The sequence below is a fragment of the Diabrotica undecimpunctata genome, chromosome 6, assembly GCF_040954645.1.
Source record: "Diabrotica undecimpunctata isolate CICGRU chromosome 6, icDiaUnde3, whole genome shotgun sequence".
In the NCBI taxonomy this organism is placed as follows: domain Eukaryota; kingdom Metazoa; phylum Arthropoda; class Insecta; order Coleoptera; family Chrysomelidae; genus Diabrotica; species Diabrotica undecimpunctata.
In genome coordinates this window covers 130,829,578-130,845,178 of record NC_092808.1, presented here as the reverse complement: position 1 = coordinate 130,845,178, position 15,601 = coordinate 130,829,578, and the positions used below count along the sequence as shown (strand labels likewise).

At 31.5% G+C, this 15,601-nt stretch overlaps 2 protein-coding genes across 2 annotated transcripts; both read left to right on the top strand.

Moving 5' to 3' along the window:
- The first annotated feature begins 224 nt into the window (after positions 1-224).
- On the top strand, positions 225-4,519 carry Naa40 (N-alpha-acetyltransferase 40). The gene is made up of 4 exons (XM_072533802.1): positions 225-376; positions 444-700; positions 1,654-1,812; positions 4,118-4,519. The coding sequence occupies exons 1-4, from the start codon at positions 371-373 to the stop codon at positions 4,425-4,427; spliced, it is 732 nt and encodes a 243-aa protein (XP_072389903.1). The 5' UTR covers positions 225-370; the 3' UTR covers positions 4,428-4,519.
- Positions 4,520-6,375: 1,856 nt separating this feature from the next.
- LOC140443904 (trafficking protein particle complex subunit 13) lies at positions 6,376-15,394 on the top strand. Its single transcript, XM_072535413.1, has 7 exons — positions 6,376-6,498; positions 6,549-6,802; positions 6,885-7,009; positions 8,529-8,743; positions 11,582-11,808; positions 14,522-14,622; positions 14,678-15,394. Exons 1-7 carry the CDS (start codon positions 6,465-6,467, stop codon positions 14,931-14,933), a joined length of 1,212 nt encoding a protein of 403 aa, XP_072391514.1. The 5' UTR covers positions 6,376-6,464; the 3' UTR covers positions 14,934-15,394.
- The last annotated feature ends 207 nt before the right edge of the window (positions 15,395-15,601 follow it).

Sequence of the window (15,601 nt, the reverse complement as noted above, 5' to 3'; positions counted from 1 at the left end):
ACAGAAGAGGAAGAGGAGCAGAATGCCATAAAAATGAATGGAAGAAGAAGTTTTTTGAGGTTATTCTTCTTCTTTAAAGGCCTTCACAATGCGTTCTGTATAATAAGCAATTTAAATTTTAAACTAGTAGAAGAATTTGACACTCCACAGAAGAGGAGCAAAATTCCATAAAAATGAATGGAAGAAGATGCAAGTTTTTTTGACGTTATTCTTCTTCTTCAAAAACCTTTACTCTGCGTTCTGTGTGATAAGTGAATTTACTAATAGATTAGAAGAAGAATTTGACATTCGAAGTAGTGGTGTGTGTTACATTTAGCGCGCTTATTTTTTATGTTTGTAAACTCGTCCTTAAATAGAAATTTAGATAATAATGGGGGTATGTATTTTTGTATATTATAGTTTTTATAAAATAGGGCAATTTCATTAACCTAATCATTTTACAGAGAAAAACAGCTGCGAGCAGTGCAAAGAGTAAAGAAAAACGTTTGCAAAGGAAAGAGGAACAAAGCAGGATAAGTCAAGCTATGACTATTGTTGCAAATGCTAATAAATTGGATGACCCTTTAGAACCCTTTCCGGTATTCCGAAAATTCAATAAAAATGGTTTAGAAGCTGAACTCTTTGTAAAAAAGTCGGCTGACTTAGATCAAAATGTTAAAGACTGGGCTTTTAACTTGACGAAAAAGAACATGCAACTGAAGTAAGTTTTGGGTAACTTTGGAACTCATGTCATTAACTTTCTTTTATATATCATGTTTACTATTGTACTATGGTTTGTCTCTTTTGTATAGTTTTGTAATAAGAGAATAAAACAAAAGACTATAAGCAATAAACTACATCAAACAAAGACTTATCAAAACTTTATAAAGTTGTTTAAACAAGAGAAACGCAATAGTAAAATGGACATTTGTTAGAACATTATTACATGAACAATTGCATAAACAAGATTCCTAGGTACTTGTTTCTGCCCTAGGCAAAGTCATTTATGAACAATATAGATAAACATAAGTCTATGATAATGGGCTTTAAAACCACAATGTTATTGGTAAAAATAAATTGAAATTGTATATTGGAAAATAATTAAATAGTAACAATACAACTAGAAAATGGGAATTACCAGTTACACCAAATTGTAGTAAAACACAAAAGTTTAATTTCTGGGGGTTGCAAGGTGAGATTTGAAAGCTGTATAAAATTAGAAATATAAATGTACCTACTTGAAATTCTAGTTTACCAATAACATCAACATTTACCAACTTGAAATGATTGTTGAGTAGAATATTTAACAAGAAACACATTAAAAGTTTGTAAATAGCAACTGTTATTTGGCAAGTGTTTTTGTTAACTTGTTATGATGGTAAATAATGATCATACATGGAAAATGCTATTATTTTCTTTAAGTAGGGAAATCATGATAAAAAATTAGAACTAAGGCAATACTAGTTACATCATGTACTCTACATTAAATTAAATGAGTCAAGCTGCAGAGCTTTGTAGTGGATAGATTCATATTCAGTTTTATTGCCAAATGCCCAAGGTAAAATTACTCTTAAGTAAAATATTGTCATGGGCTGTATTTATAGTTAGTCTGTGTCCAATTATGGATGTATCAATATACATTTTGAATTTAAATGTACACTTTATTATTTTCAGGTATGAACAATGTACGTGGGGTTGGAGTGATAGTAAAAAAATTGAAGAACTAACAGATGAAGCAGCATGGTATCTTGTAGCTAAAGCTTCAGATGGTACTTTGCTTGGATTTTCTCATTTTAGATTTGATATGGATGAAGGAATTGAAGTACTCTATTGGTAAGAACAAGTATTATGAATATTAGGTATTAATATAACTATTAATTTATTACAGACTAATTGCCTGAATTAGTCTGCCTCTTGCCTCTATTCTCTTCGGGTGGGTGGGTGCCCACCCACCTGAATGCTCCCTTGCACCCATACCATAACCAAACTTTCAATGTGTTTTTTGTGCTGTCATTTTTATGACTTGTTAGAAGCTTTATATTTATATAAAAAAAATTCTGATGAAAAGTTGTAGTGGTAATTTTAAAAATTGACCATAGCTCTGAAGATGGCTATGTAAGTTGAAAGTGCTCAGCTAGGAATTAAATGCTTTACACACTTTTAAAGTACTTTTCTTTTCAATCCATTCATTTGTCATAAACCTATGACCTACTTCTGCAACAGTATTATGAGTTCTAAATGAACAGTATCTCAAAACAGAACCAGTTGGACGCAGACAAAACACTAGAACTCATAGCTGAAAGACTTGAGGAGATGGTTTGACCTCTTATCTGTAGAAATATTTTGTGCAGCAGTTTCCAAAGCTACAATTGCCATTTAGATTTCCAACCTTCAAAAGGAGACTGCGCAACAAGAAGTTACATTAATAGAAAAATACTTACAATTTCTTGTGATAAACTCAAGTAATTTAGAAGCCTTTGTGGATATTAAGTTGATAAGCTTCACCAAGGAAAGCCTTTCCTCTAAATCTAAAGTAACTCCTAAGTCTTTAATGGAAGACAGATTTAAGTGGTTGCTCATCAATTAAATAAGTTGTACCAATCCTGTTCCTTTTTAGTAAAACTGATACAACAGCAACACTTATTAACATTTAAGCAAAGACCATTCCTACTACTCCAATTGTATAAACGATCAAGATCAGCTTGTAGAGGCAGTTTATCTTTAGAATCATCAACAACCATCAGGAATTTTAAGTCATTGGCAAACATTAAAGACAGACTACTTAAAAAATAGCTCACAATATGATTAACACATATGTTGAAAAAAATAGGTGATGTGTCTTCCCTGAGGAACACCTGAAGTGATCATTATTGACTCTGCCAAGATTACCAGCAACCTTAACTCTTTGACTACAACCTGACAACGAAATTTTGATTCATTCAGCAAACTGAACATGAGGCTCAGTCTGATAGCAGACTAAATTAGTAGCTGTAGATTTTTTTGCACAAAAACCGTGCTGAGACTCGAGATAAGTCCACTGCACAAACAAGATAGCTAGCTGTTTTGCTATCAAACTATCGAAAAATTTAGATATTGTTTACTGCTGCATATACTTCGATAATTTTCAGTTCTTTCTTTCTGACCATATTTGAATATCAGCAAAACAAAATTCTGCTACTAAATAAAGTATGTGATGGCATGGTAACAATACAAACACACTTTTTTAAAAGAAAATTGGGAACACCATCAGGTCAAAAAGTAATCCTAAGAAGAAAATGTATGCAATCAGCAATATCAATGAGAGTAATTTCAGAGACATTATAATTTATGTCTTCAGCCATTTAAGTATTGCTATTGATGAGGATATTGGGAATCTGAAGGTTTTTAACCCCAGGGGTATAGACAGTTTGGAGGAAGTCCTGGAACAAATTAGCAATTCCTTACCCATTAGAAGCAGACTGATCCCTGTAAAACATAGCATTTGGTAAACTATGACTAGAACGTTTATCATTAACATATTTCCAATATTTTATAACAGAAATTTTAGTGTTCCAAACCTGTCGTCCTAGGCTCAAATAAAATAGATTGTAATTCTAATATTTACGATTATTTTTCAATTCAGCATCTATACTTTTAACATATTGATTAAAGCATATACCCAACATAATCTATATATAAAGCATATATTATTATATAGATTAAATGCATTCCACGTGTTCTATTGTATGTGTTCACAGACTTCCAGCTTTTCTTTTGTGTCATCTGTCATCACCTATGTCTCGCATCCATAACATATGGTGTAGGTTTTAATTAATGGTGTATGTTTAATAGATGTGACTTACAAACCAAGCAAATGGCAAATCAAGTATTTGTTTCTTGTCTGTGATAGCTTTTCTTAAGAGTAGATTTCTGTCAACTTGAATTAATGTTACAAAAAAATATTAACCACATACTGAGTTCCACATTCCAAAAATATTAACCACATTCCATAAAAAATTCAGACAAATCATCTATTGTTATATATTATACTACAATAGAAATAGTGTTTAGAAATATATCAGTAACTTATGATATAATAATGTTTAGAAGTAGTACGTTTTAAATATTGTTTCTTAATAAAAATATATTTTAATTTTAGTTATGAACTGCAGCTTGATTCATCTTTTCAAAGGAAAGGCCTAGGAAAGTTTATGATGCAAGTACTGGAATTAATAGCGTTTAAGAACTACATGAAAAAGGTTGTACTTACAAGTTTGAAGAATAATCAATATTCAAAGTTCTTTAAAGCACTTAATTATGAATTAGATGAATCATCTCCATTAGATGATGAAGAAGATTCTTATCCTTATGAAATCTTGAGCAAAGTAAATAAACTACTAGCTCCTCATATGTCTCCAATGAAGGTGAACTCAAATCACTGTTGCTCAGGCCATGATCATCATCACTGAACCTAAAAAATCTCAACTTCCAATTTTTGTACATTTTAAATTAATTTTTTTAGTATTGACTCATTTTAAAAAATAAATAGGCTTTTAAATTATCCGTGATTTTATTTTTATTCGTTTCTTGTGCCAGATCACAGAAGAGAAGAGATCATCATTTATTTTATTCCTGCCTAAAGAATAGTGGTTTTACATATATACAATCCCTAGAAATGAATAGATTACAAGCCCAAAGCAGAGATAAAGGCATCAAAGAATTTATGTCATAATTGAATATTAATAAAAACTTTTAAAAACAAATTATTTATTATAATGCGAAATTTGAATGCCAGTGAAACAATTGTGGAGATGTGAAGAGCCGATCGGTAGCGCAATTAAAAAAAATCATTCAAATTTATACTAAAAAAAAGGAATGATTGTTGTTCTCAAATCTTTGTTTTTCCGTGCGGTAGGCTCCATTTTTGTCTATGAATATAAAAATGATTATGATAGAAACACCAAGGTAAGAAGGGAAATAGTGCCAGGAGAGAATGTAGGTGTCAGAGAGGGTAGAGAATGGAGACCAGGTAAAATTCTGGAAAGGGTAGATGAGACACCCAGATCTTATTTAGTGCAGAAAGAAAATGGGGAAGTGGTCAGGAGAAACAGTTATCACTTGAGGCCTTCCCTAGTTAAAGCGGAAATTAAGAAGAATACCGATTTTGCACATAATGATAGATCATTAAACTCTTCATTTGGGAATCAGTTGCACTAACTCCTAAGTTAGTTGCATGTATTTACTAAAACTTGCTAAAACTGTGTATATTTTAGAAATACATTTTATTCAAAAGGATTAACAACCAACACTTTGAACTTAAACCTCTGTTGTAACTCATAAACAATTAATCTCTGAGTGGTAGCGCAATGATAACTTTTGATCAGCATGACTACTTCTTTGGAAAATTTCACTTTTACACAAGAAACATGACTGTAGACGAATTATTCCACGTTGCAAAAGACAGAGAAGCTTTTAAAAATGTGGTCGCCAACCTCCGTTAATGGGGACGGCATAGGAAGAAGACACAAGAAAGGTGATACAGTTAACAGCTGTTGCCATGCATCAAAATCAAAACTTGTAGTAGGTATCAGTAATATAAAAGAGGGTGCAAGAGCTTTGAGCCCCATATGAATAAACAATGGTTAAAGTACTTTTGATACTCTTATAAATATGGAATCTTAAGTTGTGACTGGAGCTTGAAAATAGTTGTGCAGAAAACTGAGTGCATGTATGAAGATAAACTTAGCCCAGTAATTCTACTAACTCCAGTACATAGGCAGAATTCCACCTATTATAGATTTTTCATGTGAGATATTCATTCATATCCATACCTGAATATCTTGTAGTTCTATATCGAAAATAATCCAAATAACTATTAAAATTTAGACCTATTTGATGCATTAAAAGTTATGTCAAGGGTTAGTAAAAGAATCAAAAAACAAATTAATTGTTAAATATTTATTTATATTTTTAATTAAAAGTAATACTATTTATATCCTAAAAAGTTACAAAGGTCCACCATTGTTAATTACGGCTATTTCGCTGTCATCGATAGCTTTTCTTCTAAATCGAGGGGGTAATTCGAAGTCCCAAAGTACTGCTCCCTGTCCCTGTGCTTGTTGACCCCCTTGAATTCCACTTTTGGAAGCTGCTGCCGGTTGGACCTGCTGGGTTTTGGCAAGCCCATATCTAAATTTAATCAACCGATGTGACATTCGCGGAGTAAATGATACAGACCTCGTTGCTATATAATTAAGCATGATTTTTATATTCACGTTTGCCTGAAATTTTATAAATATAATTAAATTTTTTAAATTGTTTTTATTATGTCACACCTACCCTACCAACCACCTTTAATTACTGTCAATAAGTTTTCTTCTTTTTTAATGAAATGTTTGGGTTTATCTGGCTGATAAACTAACTTGATCAAGACATGTGATGAGTTTTTAACTTTGCTAACCTATAAACGTAAACATCAAAATATATTTTAAACTTATTTAAAAAAAATGGAATCTGAAGAACATACAATGGCATTAAAAGGTATAAGGTAACTTTATTGTATAACTGTTATAAACTTGTTTGCATTTTAGTGATGAGGCTAACTAGACCTACCTTAGCAAGTCCCCTTCCCATTACTTGTGATAGTAAAGATTTGCCAGGTAATTTACTAAATAACGCCTTGCAGCAAGATCCTACTTCTGTAGAAGGCACTGAAACCTTATCTGTAGGACAATTTTTGCTTTTACCACAGACTCCAGTTAATATATATTTAGGGGAAACATTCTCCAGTTATATTTGTGTTTATAGTGAATCTAAAGAAACTGTTAAAAATGTTAATGTTAAAGTGAGTATACCTACATTGGATAAAGATTATTGAGAATATTAGCATGAACTTTTTATTGCATTTTTAAAAGTTTGTCTTGTAGGTTGATTTGCAAACAAGCGCCCAAAGATTATCATTGTCGTCGAATCCAACTACAGATCAACTTCCTCCTGATAAAACAATTGATATTGTTATACATCATGAAGTTAAAGAAATAGGAACACATATGTAAGTAACTTCCATTTATTAAACATATAAAACTGTTCAAAAGTTTCTATTATTGCTACCCAAGATCCACTTGAAGAACATATTTTTGGACCAGTAACTTAGGTGGGAGTTTATATTGCCATGAAATGAATCTACTTACATTTTAAACATTCTATAAAATTAGCAGCAATCAAATTTATTATCAATTTAATACCATCTAATAGAAAACTAAAGGATTTTCACCCATGTATTTAGTGGTGTCAAACAAGTATACCTTTGTAGCAGCACTGAAGATGGAATATTTATTCCGAAAATATTCTGGACTTTTTCTTCTATTATTTGTTACATAGTTTTCCTGTAATTATTTTTCAAGCTCTTCCCATACTTTTGCTTTTCCTTGTCTTGCTATGGTTTTTACTGATTGTCCATATATTATATATTCTGCTTTGTATTTTTCTAGTCTGCTTTCAGTCTATTTTTCCATGACAGTTTCTTCTTTAGTTCTATCTTCACCACAGACCATAAATACTTCACTTGTTCTTCCACCACCTTGTCCTTTTATATTGTCTATTAACTGTCTTGATTCCACATAATTATATTGCTGTTTTCTTTAATACTTTATTGAAGTAATCCCATCTTTTTTCTAATATTTTTAGACTTTTATTTGACTTATACTCTTACTGCTTATCACCTTAGATATAGTCTATCAAACTTTTTGTGTCTTTCTTTCTCCATGAATATATACTTGTCTTCAATATTTTATTTTCCAAAATGTGTTCTTCATCATTAAGTTGTATTAAAATCAATAGGTCGTTTATCTTTCTTTGTTGTAATTTTTCCACATGTTTTCCTATGCTTCCTAATTACCTGTTGATTCCACACTTGCATTTAAATATTATAAATAAATAAAATTATTACTTTATCTATTGTTTCTCACATTTTGTTTACTGCATTTTGGAGTTCTGTGTGGAATTCTATAATGGTCTCTTGATCTTTTGCTTGTGTTGGTACATATATTTGTAGTCACCTATTTTATCATTTAAATATATTTCAACTGTAATAATTCTGAATTTTAATATTTTATATATGGTAATGTCTGTTATAATTTCGTTGTCTCAAAATTTAATTTTGAAAGTACTTGATAAAATTTTATACACAATAAAAGAATTTCGTTTAAAAATATATTTATTATAATATTATTTTTTTTTTCGTTTGTGAACACTAAATTAAAAGATTTTTGGAAAAATTTTAAAATGTCTCAAAACATCTTTGGCGAGGATTAATAAAGCCCCACCATTTACCTTTCAGTGATATATTTGATTTTGTTTTTAGATGTCGTTTTCCACAAATGTTATATCCATGTTATACAAATATGAGTATATGCAATTTTTGTTAATTTTTTGAGGTTCTAACTCTAACCTTTGTCTTAGTTTACTAAAATATGTGAATACCTGTTATATTTTAATAAAATCAATAAATAAATACTGATATACATACATATATTTTTCAAGTATTCTAACTATAATATGTTCCTTTTTAGATTAATATGTGAAGTTACATATCAACCATCAGATGGTGCGCCCATGTCATTTAGAAAATTTTTCAAAATTATGGTTTTAAAGCCATTAGATGTTAAGACAAAATTCTATAATGCTGAAAATGATGATGTATATTTAGAAGCACAAGTACAAAACATAACAGCTGGTCCTATATGTTTAGAAAAAGTCGCTCTAGATGCTTCACATTTATTTAATGGTAAGCTTTCAGACTGTAAGATTTAGTGAGGTTTGCTTTTCTGATACTATCCTAGTAGTTCTAGATATATGATACCCTTTAAAAATGTTATCCTAAAATTGGAGTGTATATATTGGTTTAATGTTTTGTGTTTTAATGTGATATCTGATTGTTTGTGTCTGTATTAAACAATTCATTGAACATAAATCTTACTTCGTTTCTGACTGTATTGACTAATCCTAAAGCAAAAAAAAAAATCTGCATCAGTAAGTATATTGATTTTCTTCTTAGATATAAAATATTATGGTTATTGACATAATACTTTGTTCAATGGCGCTACAGCCCAAACTGTGTCTTGATCTCTTGTATTGGGTAGGGCAAGTGATGTCCCACAGCACTTAGGCCACAGTTGACACATTATACATTCTCCCATGAAGCGTCATCCTTAGCTCATTGTTCATCCTGTCATTTGTAGGAAGGTGGACAAGTCATGCAGGTACATCTCCCTTATGTTGGCAGGTGTGGGCCATGGCTCCGCTGAACTCTCGTGTACTCTCGTATCAATGATAACTCCAGGCATTCACGAAGGACATGCCCACAGTTTCGTCTTCTCATTCACACTTCCTGCATAGATGTGTGTCTACTAGACCCAGTGTGTGGAGGTGTTTGCTTAGTTGACAATAACCAGTTAAAAAACCCACTATCAAGCTAAGCTCAAAACTAGGTTTTTCCTGGTCATTCCCAAGTACTTCTTTGATGCTGACTTTTCAAGGTTACTTAGTGTTACCTTGGCAAGTCTACATCTTTGCCGTTCTTCCCCTCTTTTCACGGTATGCGTGTGGGAGTGACATTTGATAATTTCCGCGATTGTTGTAGTTGATCAACTAAAGAGATCTCCAGGACCTAAAAGTCTTAGGCCTGCCCTTGGTCTCTTGTATAGTAAAATTCTACTATTTGGAAGAGTGATTTCCTCAGCGGCCCCCGAAAACTACCCGTTTAATTTGCGTTTTCTCATCAGAAATCATAGAATGTATAATTAATACATTTATTTGTGCTTCTCTATAGCAAACATTACCACAACATGCCGTACAGTGTAGCCGATTCTTGTTCACAAAGACTATAAAGTGTAAATGCATACAAAAAATAGATCACTTGAGAAAGGCACTCTGTCGAAACAGCTATAGTGATTTTAAGATTTTATAATAAATTTTGTGGAAGTTTCGAAAACAAAGTTTTCAGTGTTTTATTGTTACATAAAATGAATTTCCATCAAGTAACGGTCGAATTCATCAATTATAGCTTTTTGCTATGGCATTCTGTATTTTTAGGGGAATGTAGGAATAAGCCACAAAATATATTCAAATGTTTAATTTACTGACGTTTCGATCTCTATAAAGAGACCGTTTTCAAATACATATATAAATGATAGATATATTTATTTTTTTATAGCTTTTTGCTTGTGGAATTCTGTATTTTTAGGGAGAATTTTGAAAATAAGCCACAATATATCTATTTACATGGTTAATTTACTGACGTTTCGATCTTTATTCCAGAGACCGTTTTTAAAGTTAGAAAAAAAAAGAAAATAAATAATATAAGATTATATAATATTATATAAATATATAATAATAAACAAATAAAATAAATGTAACTATCGTGTATATCTTTGAAAACGGCTTTGGATATAGAGATCGAAACGTCAGTAAAAACCTGTAAATAAATTTATATTGTGGCATATTTCGAACAAATATTACTTAAAAAATATAATATAATTAACGTTGAAATAAAAGTATGAAACGATGAAAACACTCTTTCAAATAGTGGCACTATATTATAATTTATGCTTACAACTTTGGCTGCCACTCTCCTGTCATCCAGTAGGTTTTGCTTCACTCTGTCTTTTTTTTCGTGTCCTATCATGCATTTTATTACCTACGGCACTTAGAAAGGGCAATACAGCATCTCAGGAATTTAGCAAGTATTGCAAAGACAACAGCCTTAAATTAAATATAACCAAAACCAGTTTCATGAGATTTTTACCAAAGAATATAGCCCCTGACTATGATCCTTATCTATATATTGATCACAAGTCCATTCAAAATACTGAAGTAATAAAATTTTTAAGACTGATGCTAGATCCAAAGCTAAGTTGGGAAGATCACGTAGATAAACTAACCTCGACACTAAGTAGTCGTTGTTATGTAATTAGAAATATAAGGGATACTGTATCCTTCCATATATTAAAACTAATGTACTATGGCTTGGTGCAGTCAGTCCTTCAGTACTGCTTAATATTTTGGGGCTCATCTTCATATATGAATAGAGCTTTTATATCTCAAAAAAATACTAGGAACTATGTTTAAGTATCACCAACTACATTATGTAAGCCACTATTTATAAAAGCTAACATCTTAACTCTTCCTAGCCTATATTTTACAGCTAATAATGTATATAAAAAACCATGAACAAACATTCCTTAGGAACGCTGATCTACATCCACATAACACACGCCTAAAGGATAACGTACATAAGCCTTTTTCCCCCCTGGGAGTTGCACAGCATGCTCCTAGCTACATTGGGATCAAATGTAAGCTCAGCGACATGTCGTTGACACATAAGGTTCATCTTTTCACTATTAAATGCTTTGAACAAAATCTAAAAACATAATCCATCTATCCATAACTTGGCAATCTTTCGTCATCCATCCTCAATGTTTGGCCAGCCGATCGAAGATCTGTGTCTCACATATCCATCTATTAGACACTTATTTTATCTGTATATATTGGTAATATTTTTAAATAATACAAACCTAATTCAAAATTAATAACAAATATTTATTTTAAACTCACATATTTTTAGTGGTTTCATTAAATTCAAATACAAAAGGTGACAGTATATTTGGCAAAATGACTATTCTTCAACCTCAAGCTATTTGCCAATTCCTTTATTGTTTAGTGCCTAACGAAAAATTATCGTCAGATTTAAAATCATTAAGTGGAGCAACAAATATCGGTAAATTGGATATTGTCTGGAGATCCAATTTAGGTGAAAGGGGAAGATTGCAAACTAGTCAACTTCAAAGGATGGTAAGTGGTTTATTGTTTATAAAAAGGGTAACACTTTTTCTCTGTATGTAGTGATATTTACCTTCATCATGTACCGTGTAACACTTTACTCTTCGGACGAACTACCTAGATCACATTGATATTCTAGCATACTAAAAGTTGAATATATGTAGTTTGTAACGAAACTATTTTGCCTACCATATGGTATGATTATAAGGGGTAGACGATTGGGGACAGAAACTATGGGGGTGGAGATAGGGCAAGCAAAATAAACGCTACTTGTGCGAACGGCACTCAGGGTTTGTTAGGAGAGCTGGGGTCGTGGATAAGTAAATGACGAGGGGTTTAGATCGGGGCAACTACAAAAATATGAAACAAAAGGTCATGAATCTCTTGGGACAAACAAAACACAAAGAAACAGGAAACACCTCTAGTAATTTTAAAAAGGGCGCTACTTCGAGGTGCCTAATTTTAACTATTACAACAGCTAGTTGTAACTATCGAAATAATTATTAAAAATGAAAAACATATCTTTTTCAAATTAAACTCAAAAAGGGTTAGTTAAAAAAAATAAACAAAATGTTAAGAAACAAAATTTAACATTTATTGTTGTGTCACCACAAACAGTTATAAAAATAAGACAATACAAAAATACTATATGAATAGTTACAATTCAAAATATACAGAAAAAACTTACATGTCATCAGTTTACAAACTCCAGGAGTTGCAGATACTACATAAACTTGCAAAATTGCATGGAGGTTAACCTTTTTTTTTTAAACAAAACAAATCAATATCAAAAATACTAAAACGAGCTGTCATAAATTAACATTAAATTTAAAACAACAATTAAAATGACAGCTAAAATTAAAACCTTAAATTTGCAATTTTTAAAAAAAAACAAAAATTTAAATTGTTACGAAAGCAATTATTGTTATAAAAAAATGTTTGTCTTGACTTGAAACATGAAAATTAAACAAACACTAAAAAGTTACCTGAGTTTCACAAAAATTACACTTGAGCTGTAAACTGGACTTCTTAAAAACTCAACAATGGCTGGGAATCTCTGACACACAAACAAAAAGGAAATTGGGTCACTGGAACACAAACCTTGGAAACTAAACTGGACTTGGCTTCGTAAAAACAGGAATAGGTACAACTGGATACAATGGCAACATTTCAAAACTCACTTAAAACTGTAACTGAACCATTAAACTGCTACTATATTTTACATATTCTTCATAAAAAAAGACGAACAACGAGGAACATTTCAAATTTGACGTAAAATTTGGACATAACGCTGAAGACCACCGCTCTTCACCGTGGCTCCAACGAAAGTGATGAAATTATCTTTAAAAATTGATCGCATAAGTTTTAATAAACAAACGATGGTTGAAACGCAAATCATCATCATCATCGGTGCTACAGCCCTATAAAAGAGCCTCGACCTTCCTAAGTCTATTACGCCAGTCAGTTCTATCCATTGCCAACTGTTGCCAGTTTGCTGCGCCTATTTGTCTACCATCCTCATCTACACCATCCCTCCATCTGAGTTTTGGTCTACCCCTACTTCTACTTCCCACAGGTTGTGACATAAGGATTCTTCTAGGAGGGTTGTTCTGCTGTGATCTTGCCAGATGTCCTGCCCATCTTAGTCTTCCTATTTTTATAAAGGATACTACGTCTTTACCACCAAATATATGTTTATATCTGTGATATATCTCGTAGTTGTACCTCCTTCTCCAAACACCATTTTCACAGATGCCACCAAATATTCTTCTCAGGATCCTTCGTTCAAATATAAGCAGGAGATTTTCATCTGCCTTGGAAATGGTCCATGTCTCCGACCCATATGTCAACACTGGTTGTATAAGGGTTTTGTATATGGTTATTTTTGTTTTTTGGCTTAAGTTTCTGCTTCTCATATGTCTACTCAGTCCAAAATAGCATTTGTTTGCTAGGATTATTCTTCGCTTGATTACTTCCGTTATGACGTTCTCCTTGGTGATCAGGGAGCCCAAGTATGTGAATTTGTCCACCACTTCAAAGGTAGAATTATCAACCGTGAATTGGTGGCCGATGTTTCTGGCTCTATTGTTGGGTGTTGATGCCATTATCTTAGTTTTAACGCAAATCATTTATTAGAAAACGCAATATCAAGCAGTTCGAATAAAACATTAAAAGAAACATCGAGGAAGTACACATCTGTTAAATAATAAACAACTCTAAAATGGTTTATATTACTTGGCGAGGCTAAGAGGAATTGAAAACATATTTGGGTTTCTATATGTACGATAGGAAGATACATTAAAAATATTCTTCGATTTTTCAAACATATATGGGGTGATTTCAATATATCACATATACGAGGGGATTTTAATATATTTTAAAGAATCAATGAATTGCAAATGCTACAAGTTATAGAACAATTTTTGTAGTCACTTAAGAAATAACTGTCTAAGAATGAAAATGTTCTTGGAGATCAAACATCGATGTTGATGTTACAGTTAAGAATCTGTTATAGAAATATTATGTTGTTTTATCAGTCATCCGTGCAATTTTTAAATATTAATAGGTAAAAGACAAAGAAAAGACTTACTCACATTTGGCTGTATTATACCCAACTACTTTTTTTTCACCTATTGAAAATGGACTCATATTTGCAAACAATTTATAATTTTAAATATTTCATTGAATTCATCATTGTTAATATTTAAACATTTAATTTTTATAGAGTCCTGAATATGGAGATATAAGAATGACAATAGTAGAACTGCCAAATTTCGTTACCTTAGAGGAACTTTTTACTTTTAAATGCAAACTTATTAATAATTGGTAAGTACTGCGAATATATTTTTAATGTTTTATTCATGTGTTGTATATTTTTTAGTGAGCGGACAGTTGAGCTTATTATTTATTTAGAAAACGTAGAAGGTATTGGGTGGTGTGATATTTCTGGAAGACAATTAGAACCTCTGCTTCCACATTCTCATACCGTTTTAGAATTCAGATGCATTCCATTGCTCCCAGGACTGAGAACACTTTCGGGAATAAAATTACTAGATACGTTCCTAAAACGTACATATACCTATGATGAATTAGGTCAGATTTTTGTTGTGGCCGATCATAATACAAAACAGACATAATAAAGTGGTTAAACTATGTATATATCGATATTAAAATTGTTTTGTTGAGTTATCAGTTTAAAATATTTAAAGTTTTTGAGATTTGAACAGTTACATAGTTACATTACATATCTTACATTACGATAAAATTACCAGTTGTATCTTCTCCAGTATCCGTCTTTAGAGATATACAATATGGGATTAATGATTATTTACCTTGACGTCATCGCATCAATAACGGTAAATGGATATTATCAGTGAAAGTAAGCTAAAATGTAAGAGCATTCATTCTTTATTTCAAAATTAACGATATATCACAGCGAATATTTTAAACATGATAAGTCCTAATGTTCCGTTTAATATTTATTTTTAACTTTAAAATATAAAATTGTATATGATGTGGTTAACGTGCATTATTTCTAGTTCAACGCAAACATTGTGCAAAAAGTTAAAGTGTTAAAAATAAAGTGATTCTCTTGTAATTTTTTTTTCTAATTGTAATTTTTTCAAACAATTTAATTACTTAGGTTCAGGACCCACGACGCAACTGTTTCAAAACTACGGTCTGAAGCCGATTGCGCTACACAGTCGAGTATGAATGAATGTATGCGTGTATATAAGTTTCTAACGTACCGTAAAATGGAGTGAATAGGAACGGTTTGCAATGTTCATTTAAAAAAAAGCCACTA

Coding starts and splice junctions, on each gene's coding strand:
- Naa40 (XM_072533802.1), top strand. Junction 701..1,653: donor AAAAAGAACATGCAACTGAA/GTAAGTTTTGGG, acceptor TATTATTTTCAG/GTATGAACAATGTACGTGGG. Junction 1,813..4,117: donor GGAATTGAAGTACTCTATTG/GTAAGAACAAGT, acceptor TTTTAATTTTAG/TTATGAACTGCAGCTTGATT.
- LOC140443904 (XM_072535413.1), top strand. CDS start 6,465: ATGGAATCTGAAGAACATACAATGGCATTAAAAG. Junction 11,809..14,521: donor CTAGTCAACTTCAAAGGATG/GTAAGTGGTTTA, acceptor TAATTTTTATAG/AGTCCTGAATATGGAGATAT. Junction 14,623..14,677: donor TGCAAACTTATTAATAATTG/GTAAGTACTGCG, acceptor TATATTTTTTAG/TGAGCGGACAGTTGAGCTTA.